We start from the raw sequence: 21,580 nt of genomic DNA, 5'->3' as shown, positions 1-21,580 counted from the left end.
TGCTTCACCAAGCTAATGAGACATGCGGTGGAGTCTCTTTGTGCCAGAGTGGTAAGGTTGATCATATACCTCGACAACCTGATTATGTTAGCTCAGGACCCTCAATTGGTGAGCTTTCACCTGTCATGGACAATTCAGCTGCTCCAGGAGCTGGGATTTCTCATCAATCAATCGAAGTTTTGTCTTACTCCTTCGCAATCTGTGGAATTCCTGGGGTTTCAGATAGACTTGATTTGCTCTCAGTTGATTCTTCCGGCACAGAAGATGCTGAATACAAAAAAGGAATTGAGGTGGGCATTAAGCAAGCTGACAATCTCGCTAAGATCTCTGGCACGGATTGTGGCCCTTTTGGCTTCGTCCATCCAGGCAGTACTTCCAGACCCACTTCACTAAAGGGCCCTTCAGAGGCTCAAGATATTACATCTGCAAAAGGGCCTGTCCTAATTGGCTCAGATTCCCCTTTCGAAGTAGGCTAGGACAGAGATGACATGGTGGCTCGACCACATGGATGCCTGGAATGACAAGGTGATGTTCAGCAGCTCCCTGGATGTTGTCCTGGAGTCAGATGCCAGCAGATGGGGCTAGAGGGCCCAGTGTGGATCAGAGACCACGGGAGTTACTTGGTTGGAGGTGGAACTTCATCTCCACATAAACTGCCTGGAGCTCCTGGTGGGCTCTTTCACAATCAAGAGTCTTTCCCCTCATTGGACAGATTGTTGCATTCTGCTGTGGATGGACAACATCTCAGCAGTCAGGTATGTCAACAAGCTGGACGGTACAAGATCATGGTTGCTAGCAGAGATTGCCAAGGACCTTTCCACTTCTGCCTTCAGCACCGGATCTCTGTGATAGAGGAATATCTACCAGGGGAGAGGAACTCAGTAGCGGATTGGCATTCCCAATTTCTATGGGATTTCAGAGATTGGAAACTTAATCCATGGGTATTCTCATTTCTCAATCGCAAGTGAGGCCCTCGCTCAGTGGATTTCTTCGCCTCACGACTGAACCAACAACTTCCACTGATTTTCAGTTGTTGACCAGATCCAGAAGTAGCAGTCACGGATGGCTTCCTGCAGGATTGGTCTCTCCATAAGGGGTAAGCATTTCCTCCGTTCAGTATGATCCTGAGAGCCCTGGCTCAGGTACGTTGCCAGAAAGCAGAGATTGTGTTAGTGACTGTGCGCTGGAGAGCACAGCCCTGGTTTCCATTAGCTCTAGAGTTGTCATACAACATTCCGAGCTTGATTCCTGCTCAACACAATCTACTTCTGGACCCAGTGGGGCCCCCTCATCCGTTGATCATATTGGGTCCACTTTGTTAGATATTCTCCACAGGTTTTCTTCTACATCAGCCAAGCATAGGGATCTGGCACCCACAAATGCTATACTTTAGCTCTGAGACGATGGATGCATTGATGCGAGGAACAGGATTCAGATCCTTTTAGGGCAGATGTCAATTTGTTGATTAACTGCCTTGCTTTTTTTGTGCGCCTCCCGCCTGGTTTATAGATCCATTAACAATTATAGGCCATACATCTCAGTGGGGCATCTTCCTGTTTCAGGGAAGCCAGTGGTAGTACGCCTTGTAGTGTGTAAACGCATGAGGGCCATACGTTTTTGTAAATCTTCTCAACCAAGAAACTCTTCCCTTTGGGATGTTAATGGAGTGTTGTCGGTCCTAGAAAAATGGCCGGAGAATAAGTATCTTTCCCGCAAACGTTTATCTGCCAAATTGACAATGTTGCGTTGTTTGATATCATGTAAAACGATCTCGGATGTCCTGGCCCTTGATCTGTCCGGCTGGATTTTTTCTCCTGGCGGAATTTTCTTCTCCATTTCTAGATGGACTAATACTAGGACAGTATTGTTCCTGTATTTCCCCATAATTTTAAATTATGTGTCGTACACAGCCTTAAAGCTTATGAAGCTGTGATGAGCGAGTTTAGAAGAGATCATGGAGTTCAGGTTCTCATTGCCCTTCAGAAGCCGATTAAACCAGTTGCAGCTGCTACTTTGGCTAGATGGATGCGTTGGTTAATGACCGAAGCCAGAATCGATAATTCCATTTTTGGAGCTCATTCTGCCCGATGAGCTATGGCTTTAAAATCATTCGCTGTGGGCTCAAGATTAGAAGATATTCTGAGAGAGGCGGACTGGGAATCACAATTGACATTCAAGTCCTTTGATTATAAACCGATTGTGGACATAGCTCCATTGGTGGTAGCTCAGCTTTGAACAAGCAGAATCAGAACCTCTGGTCCTGACATAGAATAAAAAATGTTCTAGCTTGCGCAATAAGAATTTCCAATTCTAATAGGGACACAGAGGCAAGGATTATCCCACCCGGATCTTGCCATACTATCCAAGTATGGGCTAAATATATAATTTCATATTATCTTGTCAGATTGTACAATATTGTGTTCCCATCCTATGTATAACTGAGATTAAGATGGAATAAATCTGTTGTTTGATTCCTTTGATAAAGATGTTTTTTGCTGAGTAGGGATATTATGGCTTCTTTTTTTCTGGCTTCCCAGGCAACGACCAGAAATGGAGCTGAGGCGGACATTTTTTCTTGACATGTTTGGCCTAGTCAGTTGCTAGGATCCTTGCATCAAAACTTTAGAGTTCTTCCCTTTTCATCCCTGTTGGATGTGTACAGCGGACATCTTGGGTTTTTTTCCTAATTGAATTGACTATTGCATTAAGTTTTACCTTTGATGTTATGACTTTAATTTGCAAAGAAAGAGGACACAAAATGGACTCTTCAATACTTTTAAGGACTGCTCTTATGTGATTGGGGCATGTGATATGGGCGACATATTGTGACATGGGTAATGTAGTTTTTTCTTTATTGTATTGTGGTTCGCGGCTGTATTTTAGTTTTTTTAGTGTAAAGCGACAGAAGCATAATTCTCGCCTCCGTGTCCTTAATAGAATTGAAAATTCTTACTGCATAAGGTAGAAAATGTATTTTCCTTTTTGAGGAAAAAATGTAATTGAACCACAAGTACTAAACCTCATTTTTATCTCTAAAGTTCCGGACAAATGTAGTTCTGCTCCTTCCAATAAACCGCACAGACTTGCTATTAAACTGTTGAGACTGAATTATTGCATCAATTCTCCCCGATTCTTCTCATCCTGGCAGAGTTTACTTTACAAGCTTCACAGAGTGGTGGCCTTTAACTCTCGGCTGTATTTTAGTGAATTTGGCCTTTGCTAGGTTGGGCATTACAAAAATCTAATTAGTAATGTGCATTGTCATGTCCAGTGGCGTAGCGTGGGGGGTGCAGGGGGGGCCGGCCGCACCGGGCGCAACATCTTGGAAGAGACTCGAGTGCTAAAATCCACGGGTTAGGGGGCGCAAATTACTTGCCTTGCCCCGGGTTAGGGGGCGCAAATTACTTGCCTTGCCCCGGGTGCTGACAACCCACGCTACGCCACTGGTCATGTCTGGTTTGGTACACCAGCACATCTAGGCAATCTAAGCATGCAGAAATGCCACAGCAATCAATCAATCGGTTAATCAGCCTGATTTGTATAGCACACTTATCACTTGTGAGGGTATCCAGGCGCTAAAAAGCAAAGAAGGCCACAGTCAACTGAGTGAGCATGGTATCTCTGGGTGTAAGCAGGTGGAGCTGATACGCTCTTCTTCTTGGCCTCCAAACCCGCTTGTGATGATAACCCAACCCTTAAAGCAATCTCTGTGGATTGTTTAGGTGCATGCGGGTGTAGACAGAAGACGCAGAGTCCCTAGGGCCTTGGAGTGCAGACGGTCCGACATGTCCTGTCGGCACACTTTTTCTGCAGCAGGGCTTGGGGGATGACTCTGGCCTTTGTTGGCACTTGGTCCATCTTACTCTGCAGGGGGCTCCTATGAGAGCTGATTGCATTAACCAGCAGTAGCATCAGAGTGGCCCTTAGGGTGCATAGGGAGCAGACTTCATGACAGGGAGAGACCTACTTTTTTTTTCAATTTTTTTGTTATACTAATCGTATATAATAATATATTATACAATATTAATGTAATAAAAATGGAGTACAATTAGGTTGACCTTTCCCGGCAGCCGAGGTAACATGCGTTTATGTATGTTGTGTGCGTGCTCGTGGGTGAGAGAGTGTTTACGTGACAGCAAACCTGTGTACATGTAAATGTGTGTGTATGTGTGAGCATGTGTGTGTGAATGGACGTAAAAGTCAAATGTCGTGTGATGTCACTTCCGCTACCCCTGGCCTTTTGGCGAATTGACGTTCATGGCGAAAAGGCTTTCAGAACTGACGAAAGACACTGATTGGCCTTCAGATGTCACACCACTGTTTACAACATGTGCCTGAGCCTGGCGCTGCAGGAGGCAGGAGGCAGGGCAAAGTGCTGACCGCAGCCACACCTCGTGGCAGGGACTTACCCTCCGGGAAGGTGAAATGCCTGGCCTGAAAGCAAGATCTGCAAAGGAAAGGCAACGTTCAACTCATATGGAAGAACAGGGCTCCCAGCTCAAATTTTGTTTCTAAAAGAATACTTTTTTTCTTGGTGAAAGGTGATGTTTGGTTTTTTTTTAACTGCAAAATTGAACTCAATTAACCTTTAACAGCCTTTTTTCAACTTTCATAAAATGGTATTCTGTTATTAGACAGCGCTAACCTATTAAACCAATTCTAAAAAAAGTATGAACAATTGTTACTTTTTTTAAAACAATCAAATGCCTAGAAATAACATGTAGAGCTTAAAACAGTGTTTCTAATGATTGTTGAAAGGTATATCTTGTGTAAGTGTTTAAAAACTTTTAAAAGTTATTTAAGATTTTTTGAAGAACATGCTAGGGGTTATATATTTTTAACCCCTTCGCTGCCAGGCCTTTTCCCCCTCAGGTGCCAGGCCTTTTTTTGGCTGTTTGGGGCAGTTCGCGCTTAGGCCTTCATAACTTTTCGTCCACATAAGCTATCCACGCTAAATTTGCGTCCTTTTTTTTTAAACATCCAGGGATTCTAGAGGTACCCAGACTTTGTGGGTTCCCCTGAAGGAGACCAAGAAATTAGCCAAAATACAGCGGCAACGTTTTTTTTTTTTAAATGGGAAAAAGGGCTGCAGAAGGCTTGTGGTTTTTCCCCTGAAAATGGCATCAACAAAGGATTTGCAGTGCTAAAATCACCATCTTCCCAGCATTCACGATCAGGCAGACTTGAATCAGAAAACCAATTTTTCAACACAATTTTGACATTTTAATGGGATATAGCCAATTTTTTACTATTTTTGGTGCTTTCAGCCTCCTTCCAGTTAGTGACAGAAATGGGTGTGAAATCAATGCTGGATCCCAGAAAGCTTAGCAATTGTGAAAAGTAGACACGATTTTGAATTCAGCAAGGGGTAAATTGTGTAGACCCCACAAGGGTTTCCTGTAGAAAATCACAGCTGAAATAAAAAAAATATTGAAATTAAGGTGAAAAAAACTGAAATTTTTCTCCACATTTTATTCTGTAACTTTTTCCTGCGATGTCAGATGTTTTAAAGCAATATACCGTTTTACGTCTGCTGGACTCTTCTGGTTGGGTGATATATAGGGCTTGTAGGTTCATCAAGATCCCTAGGTACCCAGAGACAATAAATGAGGTGCACCTTGCAATGGGTTTTCATTCTTTACCGGGTATACAGCAATTAATTTGCTGAAATATAAAGAGTGAAAAATAGGTATTAAGAAAACCTTTGTATTTCCAAAATGGGCACAAGATAAGGTGTTGAGAAGCAGTGGTTATTTGCACATCTCTGAATTCCGGGGTGCCCATACTAGCATGTGAATTACAGGGCATTTCTCAAATAGATGTATTTTTTACACACTGCCTTACATTTGGCAGGAAAAAATTTGGGGAAAGACAAGGGGCAATAGCACTTGTTTTGCTATTCTGTGTTCCCCTAAGTCTCCCAGTAAAAATGGTACCTCATTTGTGTGGGTAGTCCTAATGCTCGCGACAGGAAACGCAACATGGACACATCACATTTTTACATTAAAATCTGACGTGTTTTTTGCAAAGTCCCTAGCTGTAGAGTTTGTCCTGAAGCTCAGCCAGTACCTAGGGAAATTTACCAAACCTGTGCATTTTTTAAAACTAGACACCTATGGGAATCCAGGATGGGGTGACTTGTGGGACTCGCACCAGGTTCTATTACCCAGAATCCTTTGCCAACCTCAGAATTTGGCCAAAAAAACACTTTTTCCTTACATTTTGGTTACAGAAAGTTCTGGAATCTGAGAGAGAGAGGAGCCACAAATTTCCTTCCACCCAGCGTTCCCCCAAGATTTCCGATAAAAATGGTACCTCACTTGTGTGGGTAGGCCTAGCGCCCGCGAGAGGTAATGCCTCAAAACACAACGTGGACACATCACATTTTCCCAAAGAAAACATCTGTTTTTTGAAAAGTGCCTAGCTGTGGATTTTGGCCTCTAGCTCAGCCAGCACCTAGGGAAACCTACCAAACTTGTGCATTTTTTAAAACTAGACACCTAGGGTAATCCAGGATGGGGTGACTTGTGGGGCTCTCACCAGGTTCTGTTACCCAGAATCCTTTGCAAACCTCAAAATTTGGCCCAAAAAACACTTTCTCCTCAAATTTCGGTGACAGAAAGATCTGGTATCTGAGAGGAGCCACAAATTTCCTTCCACCCAGTGTTTCCCCAAGTCTCCCGATAAAATGGTACCTCACTTGTGTGGGTAGGCCTAGTGCTCGCGACAGGAAATGCCCCAAAACACAACATGGCCACATCACATTTTCCCAAACCAAACAGAGCTGTTTTTTGCAGAGTGCCAAGCTGTGGATTTTGGCCTCTAGCTCAGCCGGCACCTAGGGAAACTCACCAAACCTGTGCATTTGTGAAAACTAGACACCTTGGGGAATTCGGGAAGGGGTGACTGGTGGGGCTCTCACCAGGCTCTGTTACCCAGAATCCTTTGCAAACCTCAAAATTTGGCCAAAAAAACACTTTTTCCTCACATTTCGGTGACAGAAAGTTCTGGAATCTGAGAGGAGCCACAAATTTCCTTCCACCCAGCGTTCCCCCAAGTCTCCCGATAAAAATGGTACCTCACTTGTGTGGGTAGGCTTAGTGCCCGTGAAAGGAAATGCCCCAAAACACTATCTGGACACATCAAAATTATCAAATACAAAACGACCTGTTTTTGCGGGGGGAATCAGCACCTGCGTTTTTGGTCCTGGGTTCAGTATCCATACAGGGAAACCTACCAAACCCAGACATTTCTGAAAACTAGACACCTGAGGGAGTCCAGGGAGGTGTGACTTGCGTGAATCCCATAGTGTTTTCTTACCCAGAATCCTCAGCAAAGCTCAAATTTAGCTAAAAAATTACATTTTCCCCACATTTTTGTGTGGGATCACCGCACCGGGACAAAGTTTCTACCACCCAATGTTCCCCTCAGTCTCCCGGGAAAAATGATACCTCAGCTGTGTAGGTGGGCCAAGTGCCTGTGACAGGGAAGAGCCAAAAACGACCGTTCTCTCTGATGACCGTGAATGATTCTTAAACAGATTGTTTTAAATATCACTTTCTTTTTTTTTTTTGTTTTTTTTAAAAGAAGGGTGATGTGTAGGCAGTGCTTAATTTGAGCCGGTGGTATCCGGTGCAGGGCACAGGCACTTATTTTTGAGGGCCAGCGCTTGTTTATCTGCCTCAAGCTTTTACTGCGAGCAAAAGACACATATGGGAAAGACAGAGGAAGAGAAAAACTTTCTAAAAGCGTCACAAACAGAGAAAGCAGAAAGCTGCAGAGTGAGCTGAAGGGGAAGGAAATGACTGTAATTTGATTAAAGTAGCTGGAGATGGCTTCAGGATTACGCTGCCTCAGTATTCGGTTCTTGTGCATTTAATTGCAGCAGCCGTGTGTTTTAGATGAGAGCTTTGGGCACCGGCACGTTTTTATTTACAAATTAAGCACTGTGTATGGGAGTCTTTTACAGACATTATGCAGGGATATGTGTTTGTATTTGACAACACCATGCAACATCCATAAAAAAGTTCATTTTAGATTGGAAGAAGACCTCAGACATGACAAATGGCAGTTATACACAGAGATTATTTGCAATAATTGTAGTGAACTGCTGCTATATTACAATATTGAAAACACACATCACTATCCCTGAATATTAGATGGAAACACATTTAGAATGGACCAGTGCACTGTCAGTGACCTGGCCAAAGAGGGCATAAAAGAGCTGAGACTGGATCATAACTTTAACGCTGATCCGGAAGGGGCCCCCAAAATAAGTTGAGCCCGAGCCCCCAAAATCCATAAAATGTCTTTACGTCATGCCCAAGGTCAAGGGTAGAATGTGACCCCATGACTCCACCTCCTTGCCGATGGGAAGGGGGTGAGTCTTGCACAAGTGTGGTTGTAATTGATGACCCCCATGTCCTCCTGTCCTTGCCCAAGAGCGAGAGTTTGCTTAAAAAACCATCAAACTAATCGGCCATGGTTCACACAGTCCTGTGCCAGTTACTTCCGGCCTACATAACCCCTACATTCTGCAGGCCCTGGAGAACCAGGCCAGGTAGCATCTGCTCTGCACCCTGTTGCCTGTTGGCAACCAGGTGCAGGAGATGGCTCCAGTGGGTCAGCTTCTGCCCTGCACTTCCATGATCTGCACAATCCCTCAGGAGGAAGAGGGCAGCTGGCACCCTCTCCTATGCTCTGGTCCCAGTTGTGAACAGAGCAGAGAAGCAGGGGTCTGTTATCCGCTGTTCTGTGGCCCCAGAGGGGTAGGGCAGCTGTTTTCTGCCCCTTTGTGTTTTATATTTTTTTTTTCAATGCTCCTGTTGACTCCCTAGGAAAGGTGAGGGGGTTCAGTGGAAAGTCTCCCCTGCACTTGGGCAATGCCCTGGGAGTCACTAGGAAGAGTAAGACATCTCGGGCCAGATGTGCAGAGCTTTTTAGCGGTCGTAAACGGTCCGATTCACTGAAGCGGGCTGTTTGCATACTCTAAAAAGCATTTTGTATGTACAAAGGCCCTATTTGGGTTCTGTAGCAATTGGATCAAATAGCGGTTGCGATTTGGCATTAGGGAGGGGCGGGATTAGGGCATCCCGAATTGCACTGGTATGTGTGAATGTTTTGCGACTGAAATGCAATTCATCTCTCTTCAGCCTGTCAAGAAGGCTGGGGGGAAATACTCAAATGTGGCTGGGAATCAGGCCCAGAGAGAATACATAAAACATTTAGCTTCCTTGAATGATTCTGTGGGATGGGCTAGTTGTGATCTACAAGGTATGTGGAAACGGAAAGGGGCACAATACACACTGGGGCTGACAAGCTGCCGTTAGGGCCATATGTTTCTGTTAAGGCCTCGACTAGTCAATGTACTGAAAATATATTTTAATGTAATAACTTGAGGATCTCTTGGTCAGAGGCTCTAAACTCGGCCCTTGACTCACCCTCTTGTTTTCTTCATCCCTTATTTGTAAGGGGTTACGTCTATCTTAGTACTAACCAGACAGTCCTTGTAAGCCCGACTAAGGGGTTTTAGACGGGGTGAATCACACTCTTTCAAAGAGAGATGGACATTTTCCTTGAACCACCTTGTTCACTAGTTGCTGTCGGGGTCTGCTTCGCTCTGCTCTTCCTTAGCCACAAACCCATGTCCCTAATCCCAGCACCTTTCCTGGCTTCATCTGTAAATTTGATACATATAAGGAACATAGTGTATTCTGTTTACTGTGAGGGGATTTAAATCATTCTTGCTCAGTCATTGGCTTCTTTGGCTCTGGAACATTCAGCTGTTGGCTTGAGTTAATGTCAGTCACATCTTGGATCAGCCCACAGAAGCATTTCAGCCACACCGGTTTTCTTCTGCCTGTGGGTGTGTCCTTCTCCCTCTACTGGAATGCATGAGGGGCTAGTTTACAGTTCAAAGGTGGCGGCAATGGGGAGCATGAAAAGAGAGGAACCCTTTTTCTGTAGCATCCATTTTGTCATATATTTTTGTCTACACTCACTCCCCAGAGCTGAAAGACAAACTTGCGTCAGAAAAGTAAATACTCAAAATAAGTTGGACACATGTATGAAGTGCATGCCTGATCCACATGCCATACACACATCAAATCTACTGGCTTTGCCAATGCTTCTTTTGTAGTTACTTTCTGAAGTGCTCCTTTTCTGTGGCCACTCACAAGGACAACACTTACCTGTTTTCGGTGGCTCGTCACGCGTTATATGATATTGATGGCTGACACATCGATGGGTGTGCAGGAGCCATACCCTGCGGGGTACTCCACCTCTGGTCCCTCTGTCGCTTGCTGCTTCAGAGGGGGGCTGCTGGAGGGCTGGAAGGGAAGGAGTAAACAAGGGGGGGATGGTGAAAGAGCCATGAAAGGTCAGCCTGGACTTCTGTAAACTATGTTTATATAGGTGTGGAAAAAAAACATTTTTAGGCTGACAAGTGGGGCAGAATTTTTATCGGTATAGATGAGAAAATGCTGGGTGGTAGGAATTTTGTGGATTCCTGCAGATTCCGGAAGGTTCCATCACAAACATGGGGAAAACATGTGTGGTTTCCAGCAAAGTTGGAGGTTCGCAGGGCATTTTGGGTAAGAAAATGGTGCAGGGTGCATGTGAAGCACACCACCCTGGACTCACCCAGATGATTATTTTTCAGATGTGTCTAGGTCTTGTGGATTTTTCTACATGGTAGCGTCCCAAAGTCCAAAAAGTGCAGCCCTCACCATTCCAAGTGGGACGATTTTGAGAGTTAGCCAAGCTCTCATGGCCCAAATGTAAAACCAAAACCCAAAATAATCAAATGTCCTCTTAAGATGTTGGTTTAGTGTGCGGGGGAGAGCTGAAAGACTGTTAGCCCCATCAGTTGGAGAGGGGGAATAACCAGGCCCATACTGGTTGGTAGCCACCAGCCCACTATTTTTTTTTTTTTTTAATTCCCTGGCATCTAGGAGACTTTCTGCCCCCCCTGGGTGTGGATCGGGGGTAATTGCCCTATCTGCCCACTGGTGGGCAGAACAACTTTGGCCCCATTTATTTGAGGTGGGGGTATGGCCATACCCCCACCCTCTTATTTTGGAAAAAATGACCCTTGCCCAAACAAAACACACACACCCCCCAATCCCTGGTGCCTAAGTGGTATCTGCCCCCCTGGGGGCAGATCGGCCTAATAGAAATAGGCCGATCTGCCCCCAAGGGAGGCAGAAATGGCCTAAAATAAATTTGCCCCCCAGGGGAACAACCCTTGCCTAAGGGGTCGCTCCCCTTGCGTGAAATTGACGCAAAAAAATAAAAATCCCTGGTGTCTATTGATTTCTGCCCCTCTTGGGGACAGTTTGGTCTAATAAAAATAGACCGATCTGCCTTCAAGGGGGGAAGAAATGGCCTAAATACAATTTGCCCCCCAGGGGAGCGACCCTTGCCTAAGGGGAAACCCCCCATATATACAAAAAAAGGTGAACAAAAAAATATACATATCCCTGGTGTCTAGGGGTTACTGCCCCCCTTGGGGGCTGATCGGCCTAATTATACTAGGCCGATCTGCCCCCAGGGGGGGCAGAAATGGCCTAAAAATATTTTACCCCCCTGGGGATCGGCCCTTGCCCAAGGGGCCACACCCCTCATTCAATAATATAAACAAGAAATCCTTGGTCTCTAGTGGTTTCTGCCCCCCTTGGGGGCAGATTGGCCTAATAAAAATAGGCCACTCTGCCCCCAAGGGGGTCCGAAATGTCCTTAAAGTAATTTTGGCCCCCGGGAGCGACCCTTGCCAAAGGGGTCGCTCTCCACATATAAAAAAAAATATATATATCCCTGGTGTCCAGGGGGTTTCTGCACCCCCTGGGGGCAGGTCGGCCTAATTAGGGGGGGCAGAAATGGCCTAAATAATTTGGCCCCATGGGGAGCAGCCCTTGCCCAACGGGCCACTCCCCTCCTGTCAATTACCTAAAAAACAAATCCCTGGTGTCTTAGTGGGCATTTCTGCTGAGAAAGACATCGAAGGAGAGGAAAGGCCTTTCCTTTGATGCCTTTCTCGACCCCTCCACGTGATCGGAGGAGAAATGCAAAAGCATTTCTCCTCCGATCGGTGCCGGAAGCTGAGCTTCCAGTGCGGAGGGGCAGGCCTCTGATGAGGTCAGCGCGCGATCGTGTGCTGACGTCATCAGACACCACGGGGGAGACATTTATTGATGCGTTGTCTCATCAATAAGTTTATAGAAAATATTGCAGTGAGACTATGAAAAATGGCTTAGAATGTGTCATCAGTGATATAATATGTGGAGTAATTAACTGTGCATGGTAAGGCGCAAGTTATAGTTACCTTAGAGCGCAAGTTTTAGTTACTTGAAAGAACTCTAACTGCTGAATTACTCCGGTTTGTACAAGTAAATTCAGAACATAATTAAAATGTCCCTGTAATCTTTGATTTTTTTAGTGAATTTCTATGGTGTTTTTAATGTATAGTAATTTTAATTGCTATACATGAATCCAAACACGCCCGCGCACGGCCTGAGGCCAACCCCTAATAAGCACCCAACCTTGCATCATGCATTGCCTTCACCCGTGCGCAGTAGTGGTTGCCCGCAAGGGATGGCCTGCAGCCAATCCCTGCGGCCTACCCCCCTAACCACCCAACCCAATGTTGTGCACGGCCCTTTGCGAATGCACAGTGGAATTTAGCCGTGGCCTCTCTGAGTGTGAAAGTAAGTGCGAAAGGCTGTATTGGGGGTAAGAGTGGCTGTCGGAGTGTTTGTCTGGGTGTGAGAGTGTAAATCAGTGTTTAAGTGGGTGTGTCAGTATATGCGCGGGTCTGTGAGTGGGTGTGTGACGGTCTGAGTGGTTGTGTGAGTGAGTGCATAACTGTCTGAGTGTGTGTATGAAGGTCTGACGGGCTGTAAGTGAGTGCATGAGGGTCTAAGTGGGTCCGTGAGTAGGTATGTGAGTGAGTTGGTCTTTGAGTGTGTGCGTGGATGTCCGAGTGGGTCTGTGAGTGGGATAATTGATTGAAAGAGAGAGAAAGAACATGAGAGGGGGAGAGAGGTTTTTTTAGGTTTTGATGTCTGATATACTTAGAATGAGTTATTTGTCTCCAATTAAAAAAAAATGTATTTGTTTAAAAAAAAAAAAAAATTTGAAATAAATTCTTACAAAAAAATGGAAATGAGTCCAGCTGACTTGAACATATTTTTTGTTTTTTTTGTTTTTTTAACTCTTTATGGGCTTTCAGGGACCACAAGGTGGTCCCTATATATTTTTATTTATTTAAATATTAATTATTTAAAATGATTTTTTTTATCAAAAGCCCTTTACGGGCTACCTGGCACTGAGGGGGAAGCCTTAAGGCTTCCCTTGCAGTGCCATTGCAGAGAGCTACTTTGACATTTCATCTCTGTCCCCTGCATGTGTGTAGGGGACACAGATGAAACCTTCTGATTTTGACAGTAGGACCTTCTTTAAAGGTCCAGTTGTCAAAACCAAAAGTGTTTGCTGTGGCTTGGCTGCTGTGCTGCACTTCCTAAGTACTAATATAACAAATATATTAAAACCATGTTAAAATACTGTCAGCAGTGCTTCTTAGAAAGAAATGGCATTGTAAACAACAGTAAAGTTCTAAAAAGGAATAGCATTGTGATTAAGCAGGTGCATATTAACTCTTGACTTAAAACCAGATTATTTTATGATAAAACAGAGGCGGCCCTTTTACTATGGCGGAGAAGTGTTACCTAGCTGCTGAAAGCAGAAACATAAAGTGATATAAAAGTATTTTACTATCACTTTATTTTTCCGCTTAGTGAGGGTGGGGCCAGCCACCCACACATCACCGGGGAGGAGGAGTGGTATATGCACTTCTAAGTGTGCATGTCAGTTTGGCCTGCCGTCTGAGGCCGGTCAAACTGACATGCGCACTTAGAGGGCTCCACCCAGCTGTGTTGCACAGCTGGGTGGAGACCAAGTGCAGGCTCCCACCCCTTCCCTGAGTGGCATTTCTGCCTGTTCAGGCCAATCCTGGCGCTTCTCTAATGCTGGTAACAGCATGAGAGGCGGTGGAACACTGAGGCGGCAGGTAAGGTTTTTTTGTTTGTTTATTATTGGTCCCCCCCCCATCTACCCCCATCTGCTGCCACCACCCCACAATCAATCAGAACTTTGTAGACCGCAATACGCACCCGTAAGGGTCTCAAGGCGCTGTGGGTGGTCGGTCCTCAGTGCTTCAGTCGAAGAGCCAGGTCTGAAGGTCCTTCCTGAATTAAGGTAACAATGGTGACTGCCTGAGGTGGAGAGGCAAGGTGTTCCAGCTCTTTGCTCTGAGGTAGGCGAAGGATCTTCCTCCACCTGAGGTCTTCCGTATGCGGGATACAGTGGTTAGTGCCTGATGAGTGGCATGGAGAGGTCTGCTGGGGGAGTAGAAGGTGATGCAGTGGTTGAGGTAGGTGGGTCCTAGAGCTTGGAGAGCCTTGTATGCATGGACGAGGAGTTTGAAGTTAAATGTTTTCTCGACGAGGAGCCAGTGGAGGTCTCTCAGGTGTCTGGTGATGTGTTTGTGGTGGGAGACGTCCAGGATGAGCCTGGCGGAACTGTTCTGGATGTGCTGTAGTTTCTTTAAATTCTTCTGGGTGGTGCCAGCGTAGAGGGCGTTGCCATAGTCGAGTCTGTTGGTGACCAGGGTGTGCTTTACAGTCTTGTGGCAGTCGTTTGGGATCCATTTGAAGATCTTCCGGTAAAGTCGGAGTGTGTGAAAACAGGAGGATGCAACAGAGATGACCTTGCAGGTCATGGCGAGTGATGAATCCAGGATGAAGTTGAGGTTGGGTGCGTGGTTTGTTGGGGTGGGGGTGCCGTGTGTAGCAGGCCACGAGGAGTCATCCCAGGCTGATGTGGAGGGTCCCAGGTTGGGGATCTTGTCCTTGTCTGCATTGAGCTTGAGGCAGCTCTCCTTCATTCAGGCGACGGCGGCTTCCATCCCGTTGTGGAAGTTCTTCTTGGCAGTTGTAGGGTTTTTGGTCAGTGAGATGATCATCTGAGTGTCGTCGGCATAGGAACTGATGTTTATTCCGTGGCTTCTGACAATGGACGTGAGCGGGGCCACGTAGATGTTGAAGAGTGATGGGTTCAGGGAGGAACCCTGGCGTACTCTGCAGCTGATCGCTGTAGGTTCTGACAGGTAAGGTGGGAGTCTGACTCTCTGTGTTCTGCCGGTCAGGAAGGAGCGTATCCAGTGTAGGGCCCTGCCGCAGATGCCGGCTGCCTGGAGTCTGGAGCAGAGGGAGTGTTGGAAGACCATGTCGAAGGCGGCCGATAGGTCCAGTAGGATGAGGACTGCTGTTTGGCCACGGTAGAGGAGCAAACAGATGTCATCTGTGGCAGCAAGAAGGGCTGTCTCCATGCTGTGTTCACTCCTGAAGCCTGATTGGGAGATGTCCAGGATGCTGTCATCCTCGATGTGTTTGTGGAACTGTGCGCTTATGGCCTTTCCGATGACCTTGGCTTGGAAAGGCAGTAGAGAGATGGGTCTGTAGTTTGTGAGATCCAGGGGGTCAGCCATGGGTTTCTTCTGGAGTGGATGGATTTCGGCGTGCCTCCAGTCTTCGGGGAAGGTAGCCGTCTCCATGGAGCAGTTGAGTTTGTGGCAGGGCTCAGGTGCAATGGAGGTTGAAAATGTGGTGGAGACAGGGATCAGTAGGGGCTCCGGAGAGGATGCTGCTTATGATGGAGCGGATCTCGTTCGTGGTGAGGGGCATCGAGCAGTGCAGTGAAGGTTCAGAGGGTCCGAGCTGGAGGGCCCTCCCACCCGGGGCCCACCCACCCCCGTGCCCACCCACCCCAGTGCCCACCCACCCCAGTGACCACCCCTTCCTGGTAGTAGCTGCTGCTTTGATAAAATATGATTAGGTGAAACAAGAAAGAGTTAAAGCTGAAGACATGCCTAACCACTAGGGCTGAAGTGTCTTTGCACATGTCCTTTAAGACGTACAAGCTGCATTCGTTTTCCAGCAAAGTGTCAGTGCAGAAAGGGCACAAAGGCCGGCTGGGGCTTTAGACCCCAGAAGAGGAGAAGAAAAAGTGCATGGGTCGTGTTTGCAACTGAACCCTTTTCACCCAGTTGTAACTGTTGTCGAATAACGTCTGTGAATTTCCCCAACCTTGCTACGGTCATTGAGTGTTATTGGAGAAAAGCAGGTCCAAGGCTTTTCTACACATTCTTATCACATTGGCCCAGAATTGGGGGACTAACAGATGATGATGGTGATTGGCAAGTTTGGGGAAACAGCACAGTACGTGGAGCCAGGATTCTCTGTGATAGTTGCAAAGCCTGCAGGATATTGCCTCACCCTGCCTCCCCCAGGAGGGGTAAGAAATCCAAGGTTGGTAGAGTCAGAAGCCTCATGTATATGATTTTCCTGTGTTTGTGGGCTGTGAGGGCTTGGTGAAAGTAGGGCTGAGCTTTCCCCGGTGTGTAGGAGACATCAAGTGTCTCAAAGGTGGGACTGCAAAGGAGACTTTCAGTGTCCACTTCAATTAGATTTTCTGAACCTGCACATTCACTGCCCTTTTCCAGGGTGAGAATGGTATGTCCGGGCAGTGTAGAGTGGTTGGCTTGATTTTCAAGTTACTGATTGCCTATGCTAAATATGCTTGCAGGGGGAGTCCCCCACCTTGAAGATTGTTTTAAGTTGTGCTTCGAGTTGTAACTGGAGAAATTGTGTGAATGCAATATATTTCAGTATTCCTGATATTTGCTCATCTGGCCATTCCACACTAGAGCTATCTAGTCAAACTGATCACTCCAAAATATCTTCAGTGTTTGACAATCACACAATACATGTGAATCACACACGGGCAAAGTTGTCTTTACTGAAAGACACCTCTTTGTTAAGGTCACGGTATCTCATCTTCTTCCCCTCGCCCCTCTGGACATTGTATGCACTTTAAGAAAAACTTTCTAGTCTGGATACAGCTACATCCATTTTCTTTTCATTCCCACAGTTTGCAGCCCTAGCATTCCTTCAATTTTACTTGTACACCCAATTCCCTCCTCAGCTGCAGCATCCCGCCAGATAATACCGTCTGTGTGGAGGTCACAGGATGGACATTACTCAGGTCCACCAACGGAGAGAAGAAAAACCCTTGGAACCTTACTTTATATGGATGGTCTGTAGTCTTCTAATGAGTTGCTTGGTGATCCCGGCATAGATAGTGTTCCCATAGTCTAACTTGTTGGTGGCTTGGGCGTGAGTGTCAGTTTTTCTTGTGTTGCGTGGGAGCCACCAGCATCTTAAGGGTTTGGAAGCAGGATGCAGTGACTGCGTTGACTTTTGCAGTCTTGTCCATTTTGCTGTTAATGATTATTCCCAGGTTTCTGGTACGAGCACTAGATGTGGGTCGGAGTTCGGGTGGCAACCAGTTGGAGCCCCATGGTGAGGTGATCTTGTCGAAGATCAATTCTTCTGTCTTGCCGCGCTCGAGACAGTTGTCTTTCATCCAGTTAACAATTTTGGTCATGTTGCTTGTGTTGGGGGTCTTGTCCGAGAGGAGGAGTATGAGTTGTGTGTCATCTGCGTAGGAGAAGATGTTGATGTCATGCACAATGACGCTCACCAGAGGGATCATATATGCATTGAAGAGGGTGGGACTGATCGATGAACCGTGAGGAACTCTGCAGATATATTTGATGGTTTCCTAGGAGTAAGTTGCCAGGCTTGCAGCTTGTGCTCTATCATTTAAGAAGGATCAGATCCAGCAGAAAGCAGGTCTGTCATGCAGGAGCCTGATGGGGATGGGTGTGAGACCGTGTCAAATACTGCAGAGAGGTCCAGGACAATGAGGGCTGCTGTGTCACACCTGTCAAGGATCATGCAGATGTTGTCAGTGGTGGAAATGAGTGCTGTTTCTGTACTGTGACTGGACCTGAATCCAGACTTTGTGGCATCGTGGAGCTGGTGGTTGCTGAGGTGGTCGGTGAGGTGTTGGTTAATTAGTTTCTCTAAGACCTTTGCTGGGTATAGTAGGCAGGAGATGGGTCTGTGGTTGGAAAGGACTGCTGGGTCAGCAGATGCAGGGGCATGATGGTGGCACATTTGGTGCCCGAGAATGTGGTTGAGTCAATGGTAGAATAGAGGATGGGTGTTAGTGCTTCATTGATTTGTAGGACTTCCTTGGCAGAGGCGGGTGGGAACAAAGGTCAGATAGAGCCCTGAGTGAATGATCTTAATGGTAACAGCGATTTCGACAGTGGTGAAGGCAAACCAGATTAGAATAGGCTGATAAAATGTTGAATTCTAAGTAACCCACAGCTTTGTGGCTGTGCACAAACATCCTAGGTGATCTTCTATCTAGAAGCTTACCACACTACACTAACTATATTACAATGTGTGCTTGACCACAACTGAAAAGAAATTCCTCCAGACCAACAGCAAAGTGGTTTCATTTGCAGTCTGTTAGAACGTTGTATAGCATTTACAGCAACCTGGAATGTTCTTTGCTGTTTTTGAAGGCACAGCAGAACATGCCCTGGTGCCTGCTCTCAAGTTTATGATGAACTATATTCAAAGTTTGTATGTGGTAAGCCATGGCTTACATTGGTTGATAATCAATGAATCATGGATCACCATGGTTCTTTAGCAGCCACTCATCAATGACCACCGTTCATTAGAAGCCACTCACAAACAACCATGCTCTATTAGCAGTCGCCCATGAACAACCATGATTCATTTACAGTCAGTCATGGATGACAATAGTTTATACCCATTTATTATTGATGACCGAGGTTCAATCTTGCTTCTGTCCATGCATTGTATTCAGGGAATCACTTAGAATGCTCTAGAAAGTAAAGGGAAAGTGGCCTAAAATCTCTACGTTCTGTTTCTGTCTCCTTGTGGTACATGAAGTCAGAGCTGTCCTGCTCAGCAAGGCGTCTCCCTGCAGTGCACAGGTAACACTTCAGGGCATCACACCTGTTCCTGTGGCCCTATGTGCTTTGTGTAGTTGAGCACCATGCCCAGTTGTGTGTCTTTAAAGAAACATATTAGTTGCAGACAATTATTATTAGCAGTGGTCCTCTGAAACATTGGACAGTGCATGTCGAAGGGGTTCGGTGGCTCCTGCTTCATGGTGGAAGTGATCAAGAGTTAGTAAACTTTTCAGGTTTATCAAAATGATGTGCTAAAGCTTGGCATGGTGGATAACCAGAATGAGGCATTGTGCATGCACTGTGGCATTACAGCATTTGTCTATATAAGAGCTAGACTGTCTTTCAGGTACATCTCCAGCTTTTCTCTGTGATTCAGCCTTGTCTCAACTCTTGACCCTGTGGGAAATCAAATCAAATCAAATCATTAACATTTATAAAGCGCGCTACTCACCCGTGCGGGTCTCAAGGCGCTAGGGGGGAAAGGGGGGGTTATCGCTGCTCGAACAGCCAAGTCTTTAGGAGTCTCCGGAAAGCGGAGTGGTCCTGGGTGGTCCTGAGGCTGGTGGGGAGGGAGTTCCAGGTCTTGGCCGCCAGGAAGGAGAAAGATCTCCCACCCGCCGTGGAGCGGTGGGTGCGAGGGACGGCAGCAAGTGCGAGGCCAGCGGAGCGGAGGGGGCGGGTGGGGACGTAGAAGCTGAGGCGTCTGTTGAGGTATTCCGGTCCCTTGTTGTGGAGGGCTTTGTGTGCGTGGGTGAGAAGACGGAAGGTGATCCTTTTGCTGACTGGGAGCCAATGCAGGTGTCTCAGGTGTGCGGAGATGTGGCTGTTGCGGGGTACGTCGAGGATGAGGCGGGCCGAGGCGTTTTGGATGCGTTGCAGGCGGTTTTGGAGTTTGGCTGTGGTCCCGGCGTAGAGGGTGTTGCCGTAGTCCAGGCGGCTCGTGACGAGGGCGTGGGTCACGGTTTTTCTGGTGTCGGCGGGGATCCAGCGGAAGATCTTACGGAGCAAGCGGAGAGTGAGGAAGCAGGCGGAGGACACGGCGTTGACTTGCTTGGTCATGGTGAGAAGAGGGTCCAAGATGAAGCCGAGGTTGCGGGCGTGGTCTGCGGGGGTCGGTGCGGTGCCGAGGGCCGTGGGCCACCAGGAGTCGTCCCAGGCGGACGGGGTGTTGCCGAGGATGAGGACTTCCGTTTTTTCAGAGTTCAGCTTTAGGCGGCTGAGCCTCATCCAATCTGCGACGTCCTTCATACCCTCTTGTAGGTTGGTCTTGGCGCTGGCGGGGTCCTTGGTGAGGGAGAGTACAAGTTGGGTGTCGTCGGCGTAGGAGGTGATGATGATGTCGTGCTTGCGTACGATGTCGGCGAGGGGGCTCATGTAGACATTGAAGAGTGTCGGGCTGAGCGATGAGCCTTGAGGTACGCCGCAGATGATCTTGGTGGGTTCTGAGCGAAACGGAGGGAGGTAAACTCTTTGGGAGCGGTTAGCGAGGAAGGAGGCGATCCAGTCCAGGGCCTGGCCTTGGATCCCGGTGGAGCGTAGGCGGGTGATTAGGGTGCGGTGACAGACGGTGTCAAAGGCAGCCGAGAGGTCGAGGAGAATGAGGGCGACTGTTTCACCGTTGTCCATCAGGGTTCTGATGTCGTCTGTGACTGAGATGAGGGCGGTTTCCGTGCTGTGGTTGGTTCGGAATCCGGTTTGTGAAGGGTCGAGCAGGTTGTTGTCTTCCAGGAAGGTGGTCAGCTGTTTGTTGACGGTCTTTTCTATTACCTTGGCTGGGAAAGGTAGAAGAGAGATGGGGCGGAAGTTTTTCAGGTCGCTTGGGTCAGCCGTAGGTTTCTTTAGTAGGGCGTTGACTTCAGCGTGCTTCCAGCATTCGGGGAAGGTAGCAGAAGAAAAAGAAGAGTTGATGACGGTCTGGAGGTGCGGGGCGATGATGTCGTCGGCTTTGTTAAAGATGAAGTGCGGGCAGGGGTCCGAAGGGGCGCCGGAGTGGATAGAGTTCATGATGGATTTGGTTTCTTCCGTGTTGATGTGGGACCAGTTGTTGAGGGTGATGTCCGGGGAAGCGGGTTCAGTGGTGTATGGTTGGGTCTGGTGTCCGAAGCTGTCGTGGAGGTCGCTGATCTTGCGATGGAAGAAAGTGGCGAGGGATTCGCACAAATCCTGTGAGGGCGTGACGGCGTTGGCGCTGGCGCTGGGGTTGGAGAACTCTTTGACGATGCTGAAGAGTTCTCTGCTGTTGTGGCTGTTTTTGTCTAGTCTGTCGGTGAAAAAGTTCCTTTTGGCAGTGCGGATCAGGTGGTGGTGTTCGCGTGTAGCGTTCTTGAGGGCGGTCATGTTGTCAGCGGTGTGGTCCTTGCGCCAGGCCTTCTCAAGGGCACGACAAGTTTTCTTTGATTCTTTGAGGGTGTCAGAGAACCAGAGAGGTTTTTTGGTGTTGGTCTGTCGATGCGTGCGTTTGAGGGGAGCAAGGTTGTCAGCGCAGTTGGAGATCCAGTTTGTGAGGTTGAGAGCTGCGTCGTTGGGGTCGGTGGTGAGGGTGGGTTGGTTGGCGGCGAGAGCGGAGAAGAGTTGCTCTTCAGGGATCTTGTTCCACTGTCGATGAGGGATGGGTTGAGTGCGGAGGTGGGAGGTCTCGCGTCGGAATGTGAAGTGGACGCAGCTGTGGTC

At 47.3% G+C, this 21,580-nt stretch overlaps 1 protein-coding gene across 1 annotated transcript in view; it reads left to right on the top strand.

Moving 5' to 3' along the window:
• LOC138247101 (transmembrane protease serine 3-like) overlaps positions 1–21,580 on the top strand; it is a 139,226-nt gene that overhangs the window by 100,316 nt on the left and 17,330 nt on the right. The window contains exon 8 of the mRNA XM_069201845.1: positions 18,888–18,931. Coding sequence (XP_069057946.1) covers positions 18,888–18,931 — 44 coding nt within the window. The remainder of the gene's footprint in view (positions 1–18,887; positions 18,932–21,580) is intronic.

This window comes from Pleurodeles waltl, chromosome 7, assembly GCF_031143425.1.
Source record: "Pleurodeles waltl isolate 20211129_DDA chromosome 7, aPleWal1.hap1.20221129, whole genome shotgun sequence".
NCBI lineage: Eukaryota > Metazoa > Chordata > Amphibia > Caudata > Salamandridae > Pleurodeles > Pleurodeles waltl.
The sequence above is the reverse complement of the archived record's forward strand: the minus strand, read 5'-3'. Positions and strand labels throughout refer to the sequence as shown.